This window comes from Lepidothrix coronata, unplaced genomic scaffold, assembly GCF_001604755.1.
Source record: "Lepidothrix coronata isolate B3197 unplaced genomic scaffold, Lepidothrix_coronata-1.0 Scaffold76, whole genome shotgun sequence".
Classification (NCBI taxonomy): domain Eukaryota; kingdom Metazoa; phylum Chordata; class Aves; order Passeriformes; family Pipridae; genus Lepidothrix; species Lepidothrix coronata.
The window spans coordinates 3,953,770-3,971,595 of NW_016690256.1; the positions used below are offsets into that span (position 1 = coordinate 3,953,770).

Genomic DNA, 17,826 nt, shown 5'->3' on the forward strand with positions numbered 1-17,826 from the left:
CCCCTGACTCCTATTGATAGTCCCACTGTGGTCAGGAAGTCACATATGCAGTATTTTTCAAAAATGATTACCCATCAAATGATCCTCATGTATTAAGTACCCAAAATGAGACACTAGGACAGTCTTGATGAAACAGTGACACTCTCTGTTGCAACTGCAGCTGAGGTCAGACATTAGAAGTAGTGCATGTGGTGATGTATCGGGTCAGAAGCGTTTCCAACCAGGCTTTTAAAATAAGTAGATATTTTTACCTCTATTTCTCAGAGCTTCAGCACAGAACTACAACCTCTGCCACACAGAACTACAACCTCTGCCACACAGAACTACAACCACTTCATCATAGAGTAAATAACAATGGAAAAGCTTAAATTCAATACTTGCCCATGAGTCCTCCCCATTCTGCTCACTGGATGAAGCAGGAGTTTTGAAGAAAAAATGTGTGAGGTTAAATAAATAAGAAGTATCACACTGTATGTATGCACAGGAATTGAACTCAGTTCGCAGAAGTCAGCTTAGTTATAGCACTGCACTCTGATCACTTCTTTTCACACTGTTACAGCATTTCTGTGTAACATAACATAATGTTAATTATTGCAAAAACTATTTGCTATTTCTTATGCCTGGGATTTTATGCAATAGTGCATTAATCAGCTTCATCAGCAGAAACTCAAAACCACACAACTATGATGACAAAATGGAGACAGGAAAGAACAAATGAAAGACATAAATTCAGTCTTCTTTGCAAAGAGCACGTAATTATCTGTGGCAGAGCAAGGTGACAGAGCACAAACACGATCACAGAAAATTGACCACATGACAGAATAAACAGGCTATGGGAATGAACAACACAGTCTGCAGCATTTCTTCTCGAGACATACTTTAATATTTAACAGAGCTCCAAAGTACAGAATAATACCTGAGCAAACTACAGTAGAAGTTTGAGATAAATATGATATCTATGGCTTCCTATTACAATATATATATAAATTTATATAAGTATTATAAATATAGACATATATATTCACAAATATATACAGGTACATATACATAAGATTAACTAGTTTACTTTCATGCATCTTATTATTCAGTGCTCAATCCCAATTGCACTTAAATCACTTAAATCAGTGGTTTTTTCACTGATTCCCATGACATCGGAAACACAGGGTTAAGAAAAAAGAGTATTGAGATTCCAAGTGATCCACAGAGGTGGCACCAGGAAATAAATTTGGCTCATTTATAACAGCTTTGAGAAACATAAAGTATAACACACTTCAAGGCTAAAATGTTTCTGTGATTTCAGAATTACCATGCAGTTTCTTAAAAAGTTATATTCACTGAACAAAAACCACATCACAGTCTAGCCTAAAATGACTCTGCAGATCAAAACATTAGAGTGGGAGAACAGCTCTGCTATTTTAGAGACAAAAATAAACATTGGGATTAGTGATGGAACAGCTTGCTCCAGATTATTTTCTTCCATTTTATTAGTAGATGTACAAACTACATTAGCAAGATATACATCCCGGTTTTCTTCCTTTAACACAAAAAAATCAACTATCTCATTGTTCTTTTATATTCAGTAAGCTTAAAAAAGGAGACTATTCAAAATAAAACCAGATTATCTAAATGAGTTTCTTAATAATTTGTCTCTAGATCTCATCACCAATCAACAATAAAGGGCTATCCCTACTTAATGCAAAGAGAAAGAAAAGCTTCACACTGGGACAGCAGCCACATAGGAACAGCTGCTGCAACTGCATTTTATTAATTCTAATTATACACTGGATCCATATGGCCAAAATGCACTTTAAAATTAAAAAAAAAACAAAACCAACCAAACAAAACACCAAAAAAACCCACCACCACCCCCTCCCCCACTACAGGAACAAAAAACGGCTTTTATTCCTTGTCGGATACTGAAAACAAACAACCTCAACAATTATCACATTGCCCACATTAAAAATGGTTTATTTCCAATGCACAGCTTTTGTATTTTGAGTAAGTCCCCAAAGCTTCTGAATTCCTTGTCTGAGATGTAAATGCTATCATTCATGGGTTAAAAGGCAACAAAACATGAGCAGAGGGTTGCATTAGGATTACAAGTGATTATGTATTACCCAGGTTGTATCAGTGCTGTAATCGGTTTCTTCTTGTACACAGATAGGCTGAGAATCCAGATACAGACCTGGGCTGGGATTCTGTATTTTTCAGAGTTCATCAGCATTCATAACCATAAATGTAAGAGGTATCGAAGTTTAGGTTTTGGGTTGAGGTCTTTTCTGGTAATTCACAAACTTTTAACATTTAAATTCTTTCAAAAAAAAAACTGATTTAGGGTACCCACATCTTTGCATATATATCTTCCCTCAAGGTGGAAAATAATCAAATTACTTCAATATTAAGAAGCTGTTGTGGGATGGCTGCTTCCATATCCAGGTTGGCCAGAAGGAACCAGGAGCACCATGCCTTGTCTCTTCTATTTGGTCCTCATCTCTAACCAGTAAAGACATTATGTTAACACTCAGTAAGTCCCAAAGGCTAAAGCAATTCTGAGATATTTTGGAGAAATATTTCAGCTCCTCCACAACAGATATAGCTAAGAAAAACTGGGTAATGTTTCAGACCTCAGTGAAACACACGTTGCCCAGAGAGGTTGTGGGTCTCCTCCCCTGAAGATATTCAAAAGCTGTCTGGACACAATTCTGAGTGACATGCTCCAGGGGACCCTGCTTGAGCAGGTAGGTTGGACTAGGTGACCTCCAGTGGTCCCTTCCAATCTTACCCATTCTGTGATTCTGTGAAACTCCCCTCTCTGAGTATCTTCAGACTCCTCTATAGTAACATGATGTCCATCTGTCTTTTTCTTGCATGTGCATCTGCCTTTTTCTTGCATGTGCATCTGCCTGCCAGCTCTCAGCAGCTAACTTTGAACCCTCTGCCCAATGCCAATGTAACCTGATAGAAGTGAAGAAGCCTCATCTCCTCCACGGGATCCACAGGTACTATGGATTGGGAATAATTAGAAGAGATCGAGAGAAATTATGATAATGCAGGAGAAATCACATTGCCACAGAAGCCAAAAGAGCAGTGGGCCAAAATCCACTGAAAACCAGCTAGAACAGATCTGCTTTTTTCTTTTTTTTATCAGCAAATGGTTCGCTCCACGTGACCAAACTTTCACTGGAGAACCGTGAGGGTTAGTTCCCCAAACTGGCTGCAATCCAGCCCTCAGCTATAGAAAAAAAAAAAAAAAGATCACACAGCTTCAAACCATCTCAAACCATCCCAAAGATCCAGCACTGCTACCTTTAGCTCTTTTGAGAGAAAGCACAAATTTGCTTACTAAGAGAATTGGACTTCAAGAATAAAAGCAGCTGCAGCTGTCTTCAGGCAAAACAAAAGCTGCCCTTGAATTTAAATTTCAGTTCTGCTGTAATTTATGCTGCAACAAAGAAAGATGCCAGTTTGGGAAAGTAGGACTCTGATCAGGGTAATAACAGGCTTCCCCATTGTCAGAGATGTCATTTGAGCGTCTCTCAAATGTGACAGAGCACTGAAGAGGTTTTGCACATTTCTTTTGCTCCTTGACATTTGTAATAGTCAGGGAGGGTTTCAATATTTTTAGAAACTTTATAATAATAAATAAATAATAAAGAATCTTTATTTCTCAGTCAGGGAAGGTTTGAATATAAATCTCTGGAAGAATGACTCCAACACATGATCCCTGGCAAGTGAAGTCAATGGGGGTTCTATTCTTTGTGACTGCTGGACTCAGGCCCTTGGCGAGAGGATTGCCTCATGTCCCTGGGCTGGACACGGGCTTGGCTTGGACTAACACATGAGGAGTTCAGTGTTGTTACAGGAGGTGAAATAGCCTGACATGACAAGCTCACAGAGGGTAAGTCTAGAGAGTGATGACAAAGGAGATCAGTGACTTTACACAGCAAGTAGCTAAGCACACCAAACATCTACCGAAAGCAAGCTTGGCAAGTATGAATAGGTAACGCCCAGTTGTGTTTCCCAGCAGAGCAATTCATTTCATATCTTTTTGGTTCCTGAAACACTGATACATGTGCTGAAACATGCTTCCTCTTGTGGACTGAGAAAGATGGGTAGTAGCAAAGGTCACCATAATCTCAGAAAGGTGATTGTCAACCATGTTCTCCATTTAGATATCCCTCAGCACTAGCACCTTTATCAGGAACCCTGTGAAACAGGACACTGCCTTGTTTTCTGTGGTGCCATGAATGACAAATCTTAGGTCTGCTCAAAGGAAGAAGTACAAAAGAGGTCTTGGTGGTTGTGAAGAAAAGCCTGAAAATATGATAGCAGTGTTTCTTAAAGACAGATCACAGAAGCAGACAGTAAAAACCTGCAGTATTTTATAGATTATTTCTATACCTTTTGTGCAAATCTCAGTGCTACCATGTATGACTAGCACAGCATTTTTGAGGTGCTGAATGATCCTGACATTTCCTCTAACAACTACAATCGTTCTTCCACACCTGATTTGGTGCAGGCTCCACCTCCAGCCCAGGACAGTGATGCAGGTCTGCTTTTCCCACCATTTTTCCTGCTTTTCATACATCTATTCCCCAGTCCTGACCCACCTCCTTTCCCTCTAGTCTCAAATTTCCTTGTCACTACATTTAGAAACATTAGAGAGTTTCTCCTTAAATACAACATGCCTAAACAAATTCCTTGTCTTCCAACTAATTGCCTCTACATTCTTCTCTGTATATGGTCGACAGCATAATTATTCTTCTCAGCACTGAAGTCTACAAATAGAAGGGGGACATTTTCATCACTATTCTTAGTTGACATGCCTGGCTATGTCTACCAAAATCTTTCCCATTCTTCATTCTTAGTGTTTTCCTTTTATAACAGTGACATGTTCCAACAGCCCACCATTACTCCTATGATAGGCTTCTCTCCAGTTTTTTATTCATATCTAAACTATCCTGAAATTTAACCATGGTCCTGACTATAAAAGAATGTCAGTCCCAGCTCACAGCTTTGTAAACACCAAGGTCAACCAAACCAAAACAAATTCATAGGAAACCACACTTTGGCTTGATTCATGCTTACTATAATAAATATTTGAATTTCTTAAAAGCTATGCTACTTTTTAATAGATACATATATCCTAAAATAATTAAAGTAAAGCACTTGATTTGGGTCTCTGAAATGTCCTTGTTATATTTATTCCCTATCTGTTCTACAGCACCTACAGTAACATGGAAGATCACAAGATTAAACTAGATCCCTAGAAGTTTGGATAACAATATAACACTATTAGTTATACTGTCTCTTCTTCTATAGAAACTTTTAACAGAAAATTAATATGCGATTGCAGAAGAATCAACTAGCTTCCTTTTTTATTTGGTTAAAAACCATTATCACTCTTTTAAAATGGATTGTTATAACAGGGTTTATTTAAAGTGAGTTGAATGAGGTGAAGAGTCTAAAAAATCCCTCTTACTAAAAATTCAAAATTATATCCTAAGTCTCTAAATCCAGGCTGTGGCACAGATGATCAGTAAATTCTATAGCCCTTACAGTAACTAGACACATATTTGTAGCCATGAGAGGAGATAAATGGTCAACATTTTCAACTTTTCTCATCAAAGTGCAAAAATGTAATGTTTAGTATGGCAATTTTTAAGATCAGCAGTTTTAGAACATCCACATTATTTTGCAGAAATGGTACAATACCATTAAAAAAAAAAGAAGAAGAAGAAGAAGAAGGTGATGCAGATTTTAATTGAAAATATGCCATTTTAAAAGTCAGGCAAAGTTACGCAAGTGTGAGAAAAAAACATAAGACGTGGTTTGAAAGTCCTCAGGAAATACGTCATCCACTGCAGATTGGGTTTATCCGAATTTTAGAAAAACCTATTGAGATTAGTTTTTACCTAATACTGCATAAGATGATTACAGTTATTTGTGGCACTTTAATTCCTGCTAGAAACAAAATGATGTTTTATAGAGATGTATCTACAAAAAAAACCCCAAACAACCCTGACATAAACCTCTTTCATCCATTCTCATTCCACAGAACGGTCTTCTAAGCTGTAGAATCATGCACTTGTCTTAATGAAATGAAGTCTAGACAAATATACAGCAGAGGTTTCCAGAAATAAATTTACTAAACTATGTATTGCACTATAAAAAATGACTAAATTCCATGAAGAACAGAACTGGAACAAAAAATGTTTGGTTGCTTTGACACATCCAGATGACTATTATTACTCTCTTTCATGATTTCCCTTTTTTATTTCAGTACGATGCCTCTAAGATGCCCCATTATGAGACAATCCCAACAAATGAGGCATTTGGATTTCTGGAGGTTTCATTTCCTCTGCTTTGCTGGGTTTTAAAAATGTTCACATCAGAACAACATGTGCTACAATTTGAGAGCATCTTGTGATTTTAATATCATCTAGCTACAGATGACCCTACAAAAATCCTTACAAGCTCATAACAACAGCATAGCTCCTCACTGCACAGAGAAGAATTGGTAAGACCCTTTTGGTGAAAAAAATCCAGAATTAACTTAAAAGTAATGTCAATATCTTCTTGTCAATAACACATTCTTCCCCTTGCATGCTCCTTCTGAAGAGTTGCTCCTCCTCCCTCCTCTTAGGGCTGGATTTTCAAAGCATTGTGTTTGGGCCACTAGAGTGTAAATGGGACTCCAGAGACTGCAGTTCTACATGTCACTTCGAAAAAGTGCCTCTTAGCAACTAACTCAGCTGTAACTGAACACAGTGACTCTAGCAAGAAGCCCAGCAACAAGAACAGCCCGAAGGGAGAAAGAAATGCTTTTGAACCCAAATTAAAATGTAAAAGGACAATCCTTCAGTAATCCTTCTGTAAATCTCTCACAAAACTTTTTCTTACATAATTGTAGTGGATTCTTGCATGTTTAGAATATACATATGAAAAATATTGAATCTTCTTTTTTCTTATGTTACTCCACTGTTCAGCAGTCAGCATTTAATATTTATGAAACACATTGAAGATAAAAATAGTCTTGCACACACTGAGAACCCAAGTTCAAAGATGGCTGAATCACATCACACAAGCATAAATTTGAGAATAAAAGGAACTAGACAATGCTAGATTTGAAAACTGCCTCTATTAATAATTAGTTTTCTTTATCTATTTAAAACATCCTACCAATTTTTAAAACCTTTTGGAAGGCAACAAGAATTGAATACAAACTTAAAGGACAGGGATGGTTACAACAGCTGAATTTATTTGTAAAGGAATCAAATTCTACTGAAGCTGTAGGACCTACAAAAACTAAATTTGGCACATAAAATTACGTTAACTTTATGCCTGGTAGGAATGTGCACTTCTGCATCCAAGTTAACGATTCTGTACAAAAATCACCTTTTTCATTAGTAGTTACAACCTAAATATTCAAAAGGTCAATAAACTCTGGATAAAAACAATGTTTGACAGCTGTAAATGAGATAGAGTTTTGGAAAGCAATGAACATTCAGACTCTGAAAATTAAGACTAATTAGGATTAAGCACAGAGAAATGTATGCTTTCAAGACCATTAGACATTCTGTAAATATAAAAGACAAAGGAAAAAATTAGCAGTACAGAACTTAAAAACAGACCAGAAGCTCTGCATTAGGTATTTCCTCATGTAGTGGTCTGATTTATAAGCGAATAGAGAAACTATGACATGAAGCTAAAACAGACGTCATGGAAGTAGGGTTTTTTTAAATGCTGATTATGCAAGAATCTCATTATTAACTGTGTAATAACATCATCCACCACACTTAAAATACTGGTGAGAGGTGACTCTTTAGTATTGTTCCACAATCAAGACAAACCAAACAACAAACCAAACATAAGATTGAGAGATTTTGAACACATCTTGGAATTCCCAAATCTCTGTTATAAAAGGAAGCATTTTAGAACAAGGAAAAGACATCCAAAGACCCACAAATTGAAATGCTATCTAACTTCTATAACACCATATTCCTCAATCTGGTATTGCAGCAATCAAAGGATGTAATTTCTTCTTTGGATTCAACCTTAATGTAGCTATAATCACTTTTCATTTCTGACATATGTAATACATCAACACATATTGCAGTGTAGCCGCAGGCAAAGCACACGTGTTGTTAGAACACTTTGAAGGAATACTTCAAAGTAGTGCAGAAGTAAATGTACAGCTAATGTCACTTCCATGACTGTGTATTTCTTCAGCACATACTTCTATATCCACAGACACCTTCATAAAAATAACATGGAAAGGTCCCATCTTTATTTTTCATTCTTTAGTTCAAATCCATTTACAACTATTTGGTAAATACCACTCAATTATGAATCTATTTTTCTTTTATAAAGCATATACAGCAATTAAAATTAAGTAGGGTTTACAAAATAAAGCTAATAATTTTAAAGAAGCTGGGAAAAGTTACAATAGTGCTAGCAATAATTAATTCCAGTTGCAGGAAATGTTAAGAGATTGGTAGCACACATTTTTCATAAATTCCTGAAAGTACTCCCGGACCTCCATCGTCTTCACAATAACAGTGTATTATTGATGTACTTCTACTTTCATGACATATAATCAAAATTTTTCCCTAACTGCTCCTGACTGTAGCTCTGCAAGGAGTACTGTTGAATCTCTGGCTTTAAATGGCCATACTTTGAAGGCATGTGTGCTTCCACAAACATCATTTGTGTTAAAAATGTGCCCTTCAAACTAGTTCTGCACAAAATGTACAGGTTTGTTTGTGAAGGAATAAAACACCAAGGGGGCAATGCAATGTGAGCAAGAGGGCTGAGAAAGATGGAGTAAGGGTGATGCACAGTTGCTGTCACCACTTCCCATGACTGGCAGCTCAAGCATGGCACAAGGAACAGGGATGCTACGGCAACCAGGTACATTCATGACCTCAAAAATATAATATTATTATATTATTTTATATGAAGCTCCAAAATGCCAAGCACTTGATTTTAATATCATTTACAAGGTGCAATGGGAAACTTCAAGTAAATGGAAGAAAGACTGAGCGATACACCAGCACACCTATTTGAACACTGCAACATCATACGAATGGGAACATCCTGCCAAAGTTTCAACTGTGTCCTGGAGCAATTGTCTTGACTCGTTTTAGAGTTTCTTTGCTGACACTTTTCCCAAAAGCTTAATGCAAAATTAAATGCTACTTGGTGCTGGTGAAATCAATGAAACTTTGTCTATTTACCTGTAGAGATGGCCTCATCTTCCACTTTGCATAAATATCCTACTCTGGTTCATTATCTTCCATTAAACAAAGGAAAGCAGTAAGGTTTAGGAATAACAATTCAATGCCTTATCTTGCATGATTTTTTTGTTACTCTTTCTGGTTTTATAAGTAAGAAAATACCTTTGAAATATCAGGACAATGAGTTTCCCCACAGAGAACCTGGAAGGAACATCTCAACATGCTGTTCATTGTAAACCCAAATTAAACAGTGACTAGTAAGAGAGTTACTAGGTCTGACCTAGCTCTGGCCTCCAAGAGCATGCATCTAGTATTAAACATTAGTACCTACCTAGAAGTGCCTGAAACAAGCTGCTCTTAAAGATGCCCATCACCTTTCTGATAGCTTTCTTCAGTTGTTGCTCTTCTGGTTTCCGTAGTTTTTTACAATACTCTTCCAGCAGCACTAAAGCTCGGTCAGTATCTAAAAACAAACAAGCACAAAAAAGTCTTTATTGGCTCTGTAAAGTATTTAAATGCTCGAATATTAACTACACATTTTGAACAGCATTGTTCACACATGTAAGGAACATTTACAACAAATGTTCATAGAATCATAAAATCACTAAGGTTAGAAAACACCGATAAGATCATTGAGTCCAACTATCAACCCTGCATCACCATGTTCCACACCAAACCATGTCCCCAAGCACCACATCCACACGCCTTCTGAACACTCCCAGGGAGCATGATGCTGCTGCATTGTCATTAGCTGTATGGCACAAGCCACATAGACAAAACTGCACATCTGAGATCTCCCTGCAAAGGGAAAATAATCTTTTGAATGGCATCTACAAGTGTTCAACTTTCATTTGTCCAAAACCAGCTGGAAGCTATGAGGCTGGGACCAAATTACAACTTGCAGAAGCTACAAAATTATAGACAATAACCATTATGGATACCCATGCAGGAAAACTGGCCTTAAAACATATTCAGAGAAGACATGAAAGTGCTTGCTTTGCATCTGCAGCACTCAATTCTCTCTCCTCTGAATAACAAAAGCATGTCTGAAAGGCAGGTGTCCAAGAGCATGATGAGTTTTTTCTATTCCCTCAATACATAATATTGCTATCTACCTCTTTGCTAAATGAGACTATGACAGCATACTTTCATCCATGCGCTGGCTCAAATGGAGCAATCCAGCCTTTCTGTAAGAGCCCAGAGAAACAGAGCTCTGTTTCTGCTGCTGCTATTATCTCTCTGTAGTCACTTGCCAAGAGCATGAGTGACATATAAAATTATATGAAATCCAAACATCACCATCTTACTTATATGTGCACACACATATATAAAATATATATAGAATCGTAGAATCATTACACTTGGAAAAGACTTCCAAGATCATAGAGTCCAACCTTATGTATATATCACATACACAGGAAGATTAGGGAGCATAGCAGTGTAGATATTTATATAATGAAGGAACTCACAATTTTCTGCTTCAATCCCACCTTGAGGGTTAGGCAATTGTTTTGTTTTCACCTAAAGCCAGCAGTGCTATTAGGACCACTTATAACCCACAGAGAGAGAGAGAGATCAGCTCTTTTAAAGGCCAGGTCACAGTACCTGGGTTGGGCTCCCATCACAGATCATCCAAATCAAAACTTGTGGATCCAGTTGGGATATGGTTAGGGTACCCCCCACAAATGGTTGGGTATAAAGAACTAATTCTGCATGTGAGCTCAGCTTCTTTCGCCGTGAAAATCCCAGTCACGTCGTATCTTTGACCTCATGACTGTGCCTGACTCACCCGTGACACCTGTACTTTCGTTGATACACTGAAAGTTCTGGCTGCCCTCAACAGAATAATTAGTCACTAACTTAAATCATGGTTTGGAATCAGTCATTCACCCTCCCCCAAGTACAGACAGGCATACGTAATGAATACAAGATTATTTATATTACAGTGAAGCAGAAGAGTGGTGGAAAACCATTGCAAAGTATCCCATACTGAGAACATTTCTTAGAAGTGGACTATCTGAGAAATTAGGAAAATGGGATTTAAACGCCTGTTCCACACCGGAGATACCAATTCCTTTTTCTCAGTGACTTGGTGAAGCATGCTGACATCCCCTCCTTCATTAAGCACTCCTTTCCTAAAGTCTACTGTTCCTATCTTAAAAAAACAGCTACAACAAAGTAGTATCCTTTAGGGGTATGAGTAGAGTTTTTATTTTCACTGAAATCATTATTTTTCAGTTCCTCAAGATGAAAAGTCTGCTTTTGGTTGACCCCAAAAGAGTCCTAAACTTTACAAACTGAACAACCAGCAACAGAGCACAGCTCTAGTGTTAAATCTAAATCCCAGACAAATCCCAGATCAAGTAATGATCTTCTTGCCTCATTTTCCTCTCAAGCTTTAATAGGATACATTAATTTTTACTCCATCCCTAAGCTCCAGCATCAAGTTACAGCCTTTTCCCGCACTATCTCCCTCGTCAGCAGTGTATCTAGTTTTCCAAATAATTTGTGATGGGTTGCATGTGCTGGGAGATCCAGTCAGGATCCCCCAGCTGCCCTGCTTCTGCTGGAAGCTACCACTGATGTTCTGGTACCAAGAGGAATCATATCTTGACCAAAAATATTTAGCATGCCGGGGAGGGGAGCTGTGTAACCACTGCTACTGGAGCACTCCTGAAAAGCCAAGGTGTTTATGGAGACTATTCAAACCTCTAGTCAATTTGGCACCAGATTATGCTTTCAAAAAAGCAACTTTCAGCCTTCTTGATGAACTTTCCTGATTATAAATTACTCAGAACTAGATCTTCATATTTTACAGTATTTAGCATGCTGGGGTATAATCCTGTGCAGCACCAGCACACCACATTTATACCTCTGCACAACAGAGAGCAATATAAAATAATCTAATGAAACAGCATGTCTGAAGAATGCTAAGTACTCTCCCCAAGATAATAACCATTGCCAACTCCCAGTTATATCCAAAGCAGATGAGGGCATTCAGTACTTTGCCTTTTGGGTCTGACAGCTACAAAACTTAAAATACTATTTGGCTTCAAGAATGGACTGCCTGGACTGCAGCACAATAGTCAAATAAGGACCATATTCCCTGCCACCCAAATTAAACGGAAGTTTCTTAATCTGAATTCCCACACATTCTTTTCATCAAGAAGAATGGGAGATTGGTGGCTTTCAAGAGGGACTGGATCACTGTATGTATGGGATTACAATATCCAATGAAGCACACAGTTAATTTTTAGCAGCCAAAATAAGTCCTGTACCTTACAGCTGGAGTATATCATAAAGGTGACCAAAAAATCTTTGTTCTATGATACACTATTCTTCAGTGTTGATACTAAAACCAAATTCAAGTAAGAACACAAATCCACTGAACACACAATTTAATATCCCAAGTGGTGGGGATCTGTGTGGATCCTGAGTAGGTCCTTTGTCTGTGAACAAAAGACCACTGAAAAGTCAATATCAGTTGTGCCCCACGAGGTGTGCTGAACAAAGTTTTAGGGTTTTTTTACTGCTTATTATGACACTAATTTTTAAGTGATCCTACCGACTTTGAAAGATGACTTTGTCAAGAACCATTCAGAAGATACAGTCCTACAAAAACTCACACATATTCTAGACAGTAAATGCATTATTATTTAAATAAATCATACTCAAAATATCTTAATACTATTATAAGAAAAATTTCTTTAGGAATAAAATAGCTTTTATAGTCCTACAGTATCTTGTCCAAGAGGTTATCAGTTAACCCAAACTAACTAATAACTCTGTAAGTTTTATTGGTTTATCACTCTATAATTTTTTAACCAGTTCAGGAATGTTTGTGGTTTATGTTACTGATCAGGGAATGGTTAATTGCCACAATACGGCAAATCAGAAACATGTGACACTGAAACAAAACTGTAGAGTAGTAACTTTGCTTATTGGATTTCCTTGGAAAACTTTGCTTCCTCTCTCAATCTAAAGTGTTACCACATAAGAAATTACTTAATTTTTCTTCTACAGAATGAGTGTCTGCTTAATATAATGTATTTATTTATGTTAGAATCAAAAAAAGGCAGATCCTTTCCTTGGAGTTATTATTCTAGAGGGGGACATTAGAAAATACTCCACATTTTATAGTCTCCACACTGCATAGACAAAAACTTTCTGTGATATCAATTTTTAAATGTCCATAAGTAAACATTTATGCTATAGAACAAAAAAAACTGTTGAGGCAATGTTTATACATCTGATGAAACAAATACAAAAACTGTATAGAAAATCCATTGTTAATACAACCCATGTTATATTTTAACCAAATGTAGCTTTCAGTATATCTCACAGACAAAAAGTTTTCCAGTGATACTGTCATCAGGAAATGAAGCCATACATACAAGTCTATATAGAATAAGGTGTGCTATATATCAGGAAAAATTAAATTATCACCAATTAAAAATTGTTTCTTAAAGCGTTGCTCTTAAAATGTAAGCTTCACATAAGAAAGACTAAATTTGATAATTACACATATCTAAATTAATTCTGCAAATTATTTCCCATCTACTTTGATAAAATGATGTCAAAATCAATTCTATCTACTTCTCAGGGTCCATATCCAAGATCTGAAAGCCCCTTGTAATACTAATCAGTACCTTTAAGCAGAAAGATTCCCTTCCTCTGCCAGTTTGTTTCTGGGTCTTTGCCATGCTCTCATGTTTTGCAAGCACGTTTTAGAATCACTGAAACTCCATATAGGCAAGAAGACAGAAAAAATTGAGCTTCACTTTTTTCAGTAAGAGTGTAACAGGTGAGCACTTTTTTTTTTTTTATGAAGGTGTTTAGATGGTTGGAAATCTTACAGGAATTACGTATACAGAAACCAAGTTAAAGGCTTAAAGGTGCAGGTGCTTGTGAGGACACCCATACAACTGCCGAGTAAGGAAAAGCATGCAAATGCTGTGAAATCAAAATGTCAGTATTTGAAGCACACTTTTTACACTAGTCTAAAAAACTCCACAGCTGCAGCACTACAGAGGAACAAGTTCTGTGGTGCACTTTGAGTTAGTCACCTGTACAGTAGTTTGACTGCAGACCCAGTGCTCAACTATTTACTTAAGGAAAACATAAACTCCCCTGAGAGCTGCACGCACTTGCTTGAAGGCAGCAGGATTGCAGGTCACTTATGTGCTGTTTGAGTTCCTCTAACTATACTCACTACAGCATTTACAGTATACCCCTGGTAGAGCTGAAACACTGCAGCTCTGCTGGTGTGGAGACTGTGTTCATTAAAAAATCTTTGATATGTACTGTGCCTTCATATGGGACTGAGGATGACACAGCACATGGCAGGTCACACAGCATGCCATCTATGGGAACAGCTATAGGATACAGGAAACAGTTTTCCTAAATATCTCCCAGATGTTATTCAAACCATTTATCCTTTAGATGAACTAAAGATATTATATCTGAATATAGGTTTATACATAAATTTCAATAATTAATTTGGAAAAGAATTGACTAACAGGATTAACTGAAACTATATAAGAAAGATCAAAGTGATTCAAAACCAGTCTCCTAGTAGCTCCATTTTCAAAACTCCTCAGACCAGGGTATGTTGAGTGATGATGACTCAAACCAAAGAAACAGATAATGGAAGCTCCAGGTAATTCAGGCAGATGCTACTATGGCTATATATATGAATATATGGCTATTTTCAAGACATTAGAGCTCCTTCCAGCCACAATAAAGCCATATAGGCTGAACTGTATATGGACCCATATACGAAACCAGCCAGGACTAGTCACTGATTTTGCACTCAAATTGTTATGCTTTGAATAGCCACAGTCTGCTGAGATCTGGTACTAATTTCCATGGGAGTATGATCCTGTCACCCAACTCCTGCTATAAAGCAAGGTAGCTCAGAAGATGGAGAGAAAAAAATGAAAATATGATTCCAAACTCAGCAAGTTCCGCCTTGTACCTGGAAGAAATCACAGTCAGCTGATTAACAGTGTCCTGCACCAGCACAAGGCAGTATCAGGCAGCCAGTGGCTCTCAGGGAATCAAGGCTACCACAGTCTGTCAGTAAGTTTAGGATGACATTTACATTTCTTTTCCCCCATCGGCATTTGTGAATGAAAAGATTTTCGGGGTGCAATAATATGGAAAAATGTTGACTTACATGAAAAATATCATTGTTTCTCCAATGAGAGATGTTTAACATTAGTTGAGATCTAAACCCTAACTGAGTTGATAAGATGAAGGGGTTTGTTATTTCAATTTATCTTTTTTTTTCTTCCATAATTTTATCTGCTCCCTTTCCTAAGACGTATTTTGATTCTTTTCTGACTTGCAAAGTATGCTGCATAGGTGACTTTTAAAAGAAAAACACACCAACACATTTCAGGAGACCCTTTCTGGGTTTTTGACAACCACAGTTGGGAAAATGTAGGGCACTGAAGCTGGAAAAGGCATGAAGGATGGGAGAGATAAACCACAGAAGCCAGAACAGAAGTGAGAAATGGAACCAGAGCACCACAAAAGAGAGTAAGGGAAGTGTTCATCACAGTGAATTTTGATAACTTTAGAAGAAAAGGATCTCAAAAACTACTTTTGGAGAGTTCACATCTTTGTTTAGATGACCACTGACAAAAAAGCCAGACATTTGAACAAACGCTGTTCCCTGCCTTTATTATTTTAAGTTGTCTTGATTTGATTCTCTGCTCCAGAAAGCTCAAAAAATTAAAACAAGTTGCTACACATAAGCAGGAGGGCAACCTGCCTTGGGACTGATCCAAGCCAAAGCCATCAGTAACTCATTTACCTTTCCTAATCTTCACACACAACAGCAAACATAAATAAATGTTGCTAATATGCAACGCTCTGTACACACAAAGGAGGTGCAAAAAAGCCAGTTAAATTTTAGAAAGAAATGCAAGAAATAGTACACTAAGATAGTTGAGAAAAACACAAGCTGTAGGCTCCCATGCTTCAAAAGGCTTGAAAACTATCAGACAAATGACAATCATAAAATATTTACATATAAACATCAACATGAGACACAAATTAATCTAGCAGACTATACAGAGGGAAAGCAAGCAGGGAATGTGTGTCCCTGTACAAACCAGAAAGCTCCCAGCACCTCGGGCCCTTCATATCTGCAATAGGACTTTAAGGAACTATGAAGAAAAGGCAGCATATGGTTATGCAACCTTCAGGAAAAAACATAAGGCATTACATATGTGACAATCACCCGGTGTGAGGAACATTCACAACAAACAAGCAAAAGGGTTAAAAATAACAGCACCTGAGACTATGCATGACACCTAAACTCATCTTTTATCCTGCTAGGGAAAACAGAGGGACAAAAAAAGGAAGGGTTAATTATTTAAGGGATTACCAGGCAGGCTTGTTTCTGGGGTTTCAGCTTTTAGCAACTAGATTGGCACACAGGGGAGGCCAACACATTGTGAAGATTAATCTTGGGCCAATGGAGAGTCTTTCAAGGAACGATATTTAAAGAAAATGTTGCATTCTGAGTTGCCCTCGCTTTCCATTAACTAAATGTGTGACATCCCTAAATTAACTAAATGTGTGACATCCCTAACAAATTTAGGAACAGTTCAGTTGTGGTGTTATTCTAGACCTCTATGCTGTTAGCAGACAAGAAATGGGCCAGACAGTATGACAGAGCTCCTGCACAAGTACAACAGCAAATTTCTCAGAACAAGGCTATATTATATGCTCACGTATGTTAAGGGGAAACCAGACATGCAAATGCCAAGGAAAACTGGACTAAAATAAGGAGGACAAGCAGCTGCACTAAACAGTGTTAACCTGCAGTTATGTTACTGCAGGTCTCTGGGCTCCAAATAGCTCATGCAAAAGGCTGCCACTGAATCACAGAAGTTGCACAGCAGTCTCTTGTTCCAGAAGATTGACTTGTGTAGACTATGCAGTGCAGAAGGCTAAACGCTCTGCAAGCCAGACTGCTTTGAAGGGCAGGAGTTAAGCCATGATGTGTCAGCTGAATTCTCTGAGAAGCAGAACAGACAGACACAAGAAGCCTGGAGGAGCCCTAATAGGTTTTCAGTTCACTTCTGTACTGTGCAGGACCCAGGCATACAACCATCCCACAGATGCCTGTCTACCTGCACTGATAGCCTCTCATATCCACAAGATCTCTCACCATCCAATTTCAGGGCTTGAAGGTTCTAGCAGCTTTTTCTACTACATAATTCCCATCTTTTTTTGTTAGAAATCAGGACAACTGCTTGTCTTCCAGATGTCAGTGTGTAAAGCAAACCACAATTATTCCCTTTACAGCCTCTTCTATACTCTGTGACTTGTCATGTCCCTCCCCTGTTCAGTCTCCTTTTTCACAGTTCCAGCCTCTGCAACTTTTGTACACTGTTTACATTTCAAAAGCCCCTTATTCTCTTTTCTGGAATTAAATTTGCCTTAAAGCACAACCTATAAACACAGGCTGGAGACCCAGTACTGTTACAGAACACTGACTGGTGAATGAAGCTGGACAGTAGTACTGTCAGTTTTATGAAACATGACACACACACACACACACACACACACA

At 37.7% G+C, this 17,826-nt stretch overlaps 1 protein-coding gene across 7 annotated transcripts in view; it reads right to left on the reverse strand.

Moving 5' to 3' along the window:
• The window catches only part of DLG2 (discs large MAGUK scaffold protein 2), a 997,608-nt gene that overhangs the window by 970,493 nt on the left and 9,289 nt on the right, over positions 1–17,826 (reverse strand). For all 7 annotated transcript variants that reach the window (XM_017819622.1, XM_017819624.1, XM_017819626.1 and 4 more), the window contains one exon: positions 9,571–9,702. In XM_017819622.1, coding sequence (XP_017675111.1) covers positions 9,571–9,702 — 132 coding nt within the window. The remainder of the gene's footprint in view (positions 1–9,570; positions 9,703–17,826) is intronic.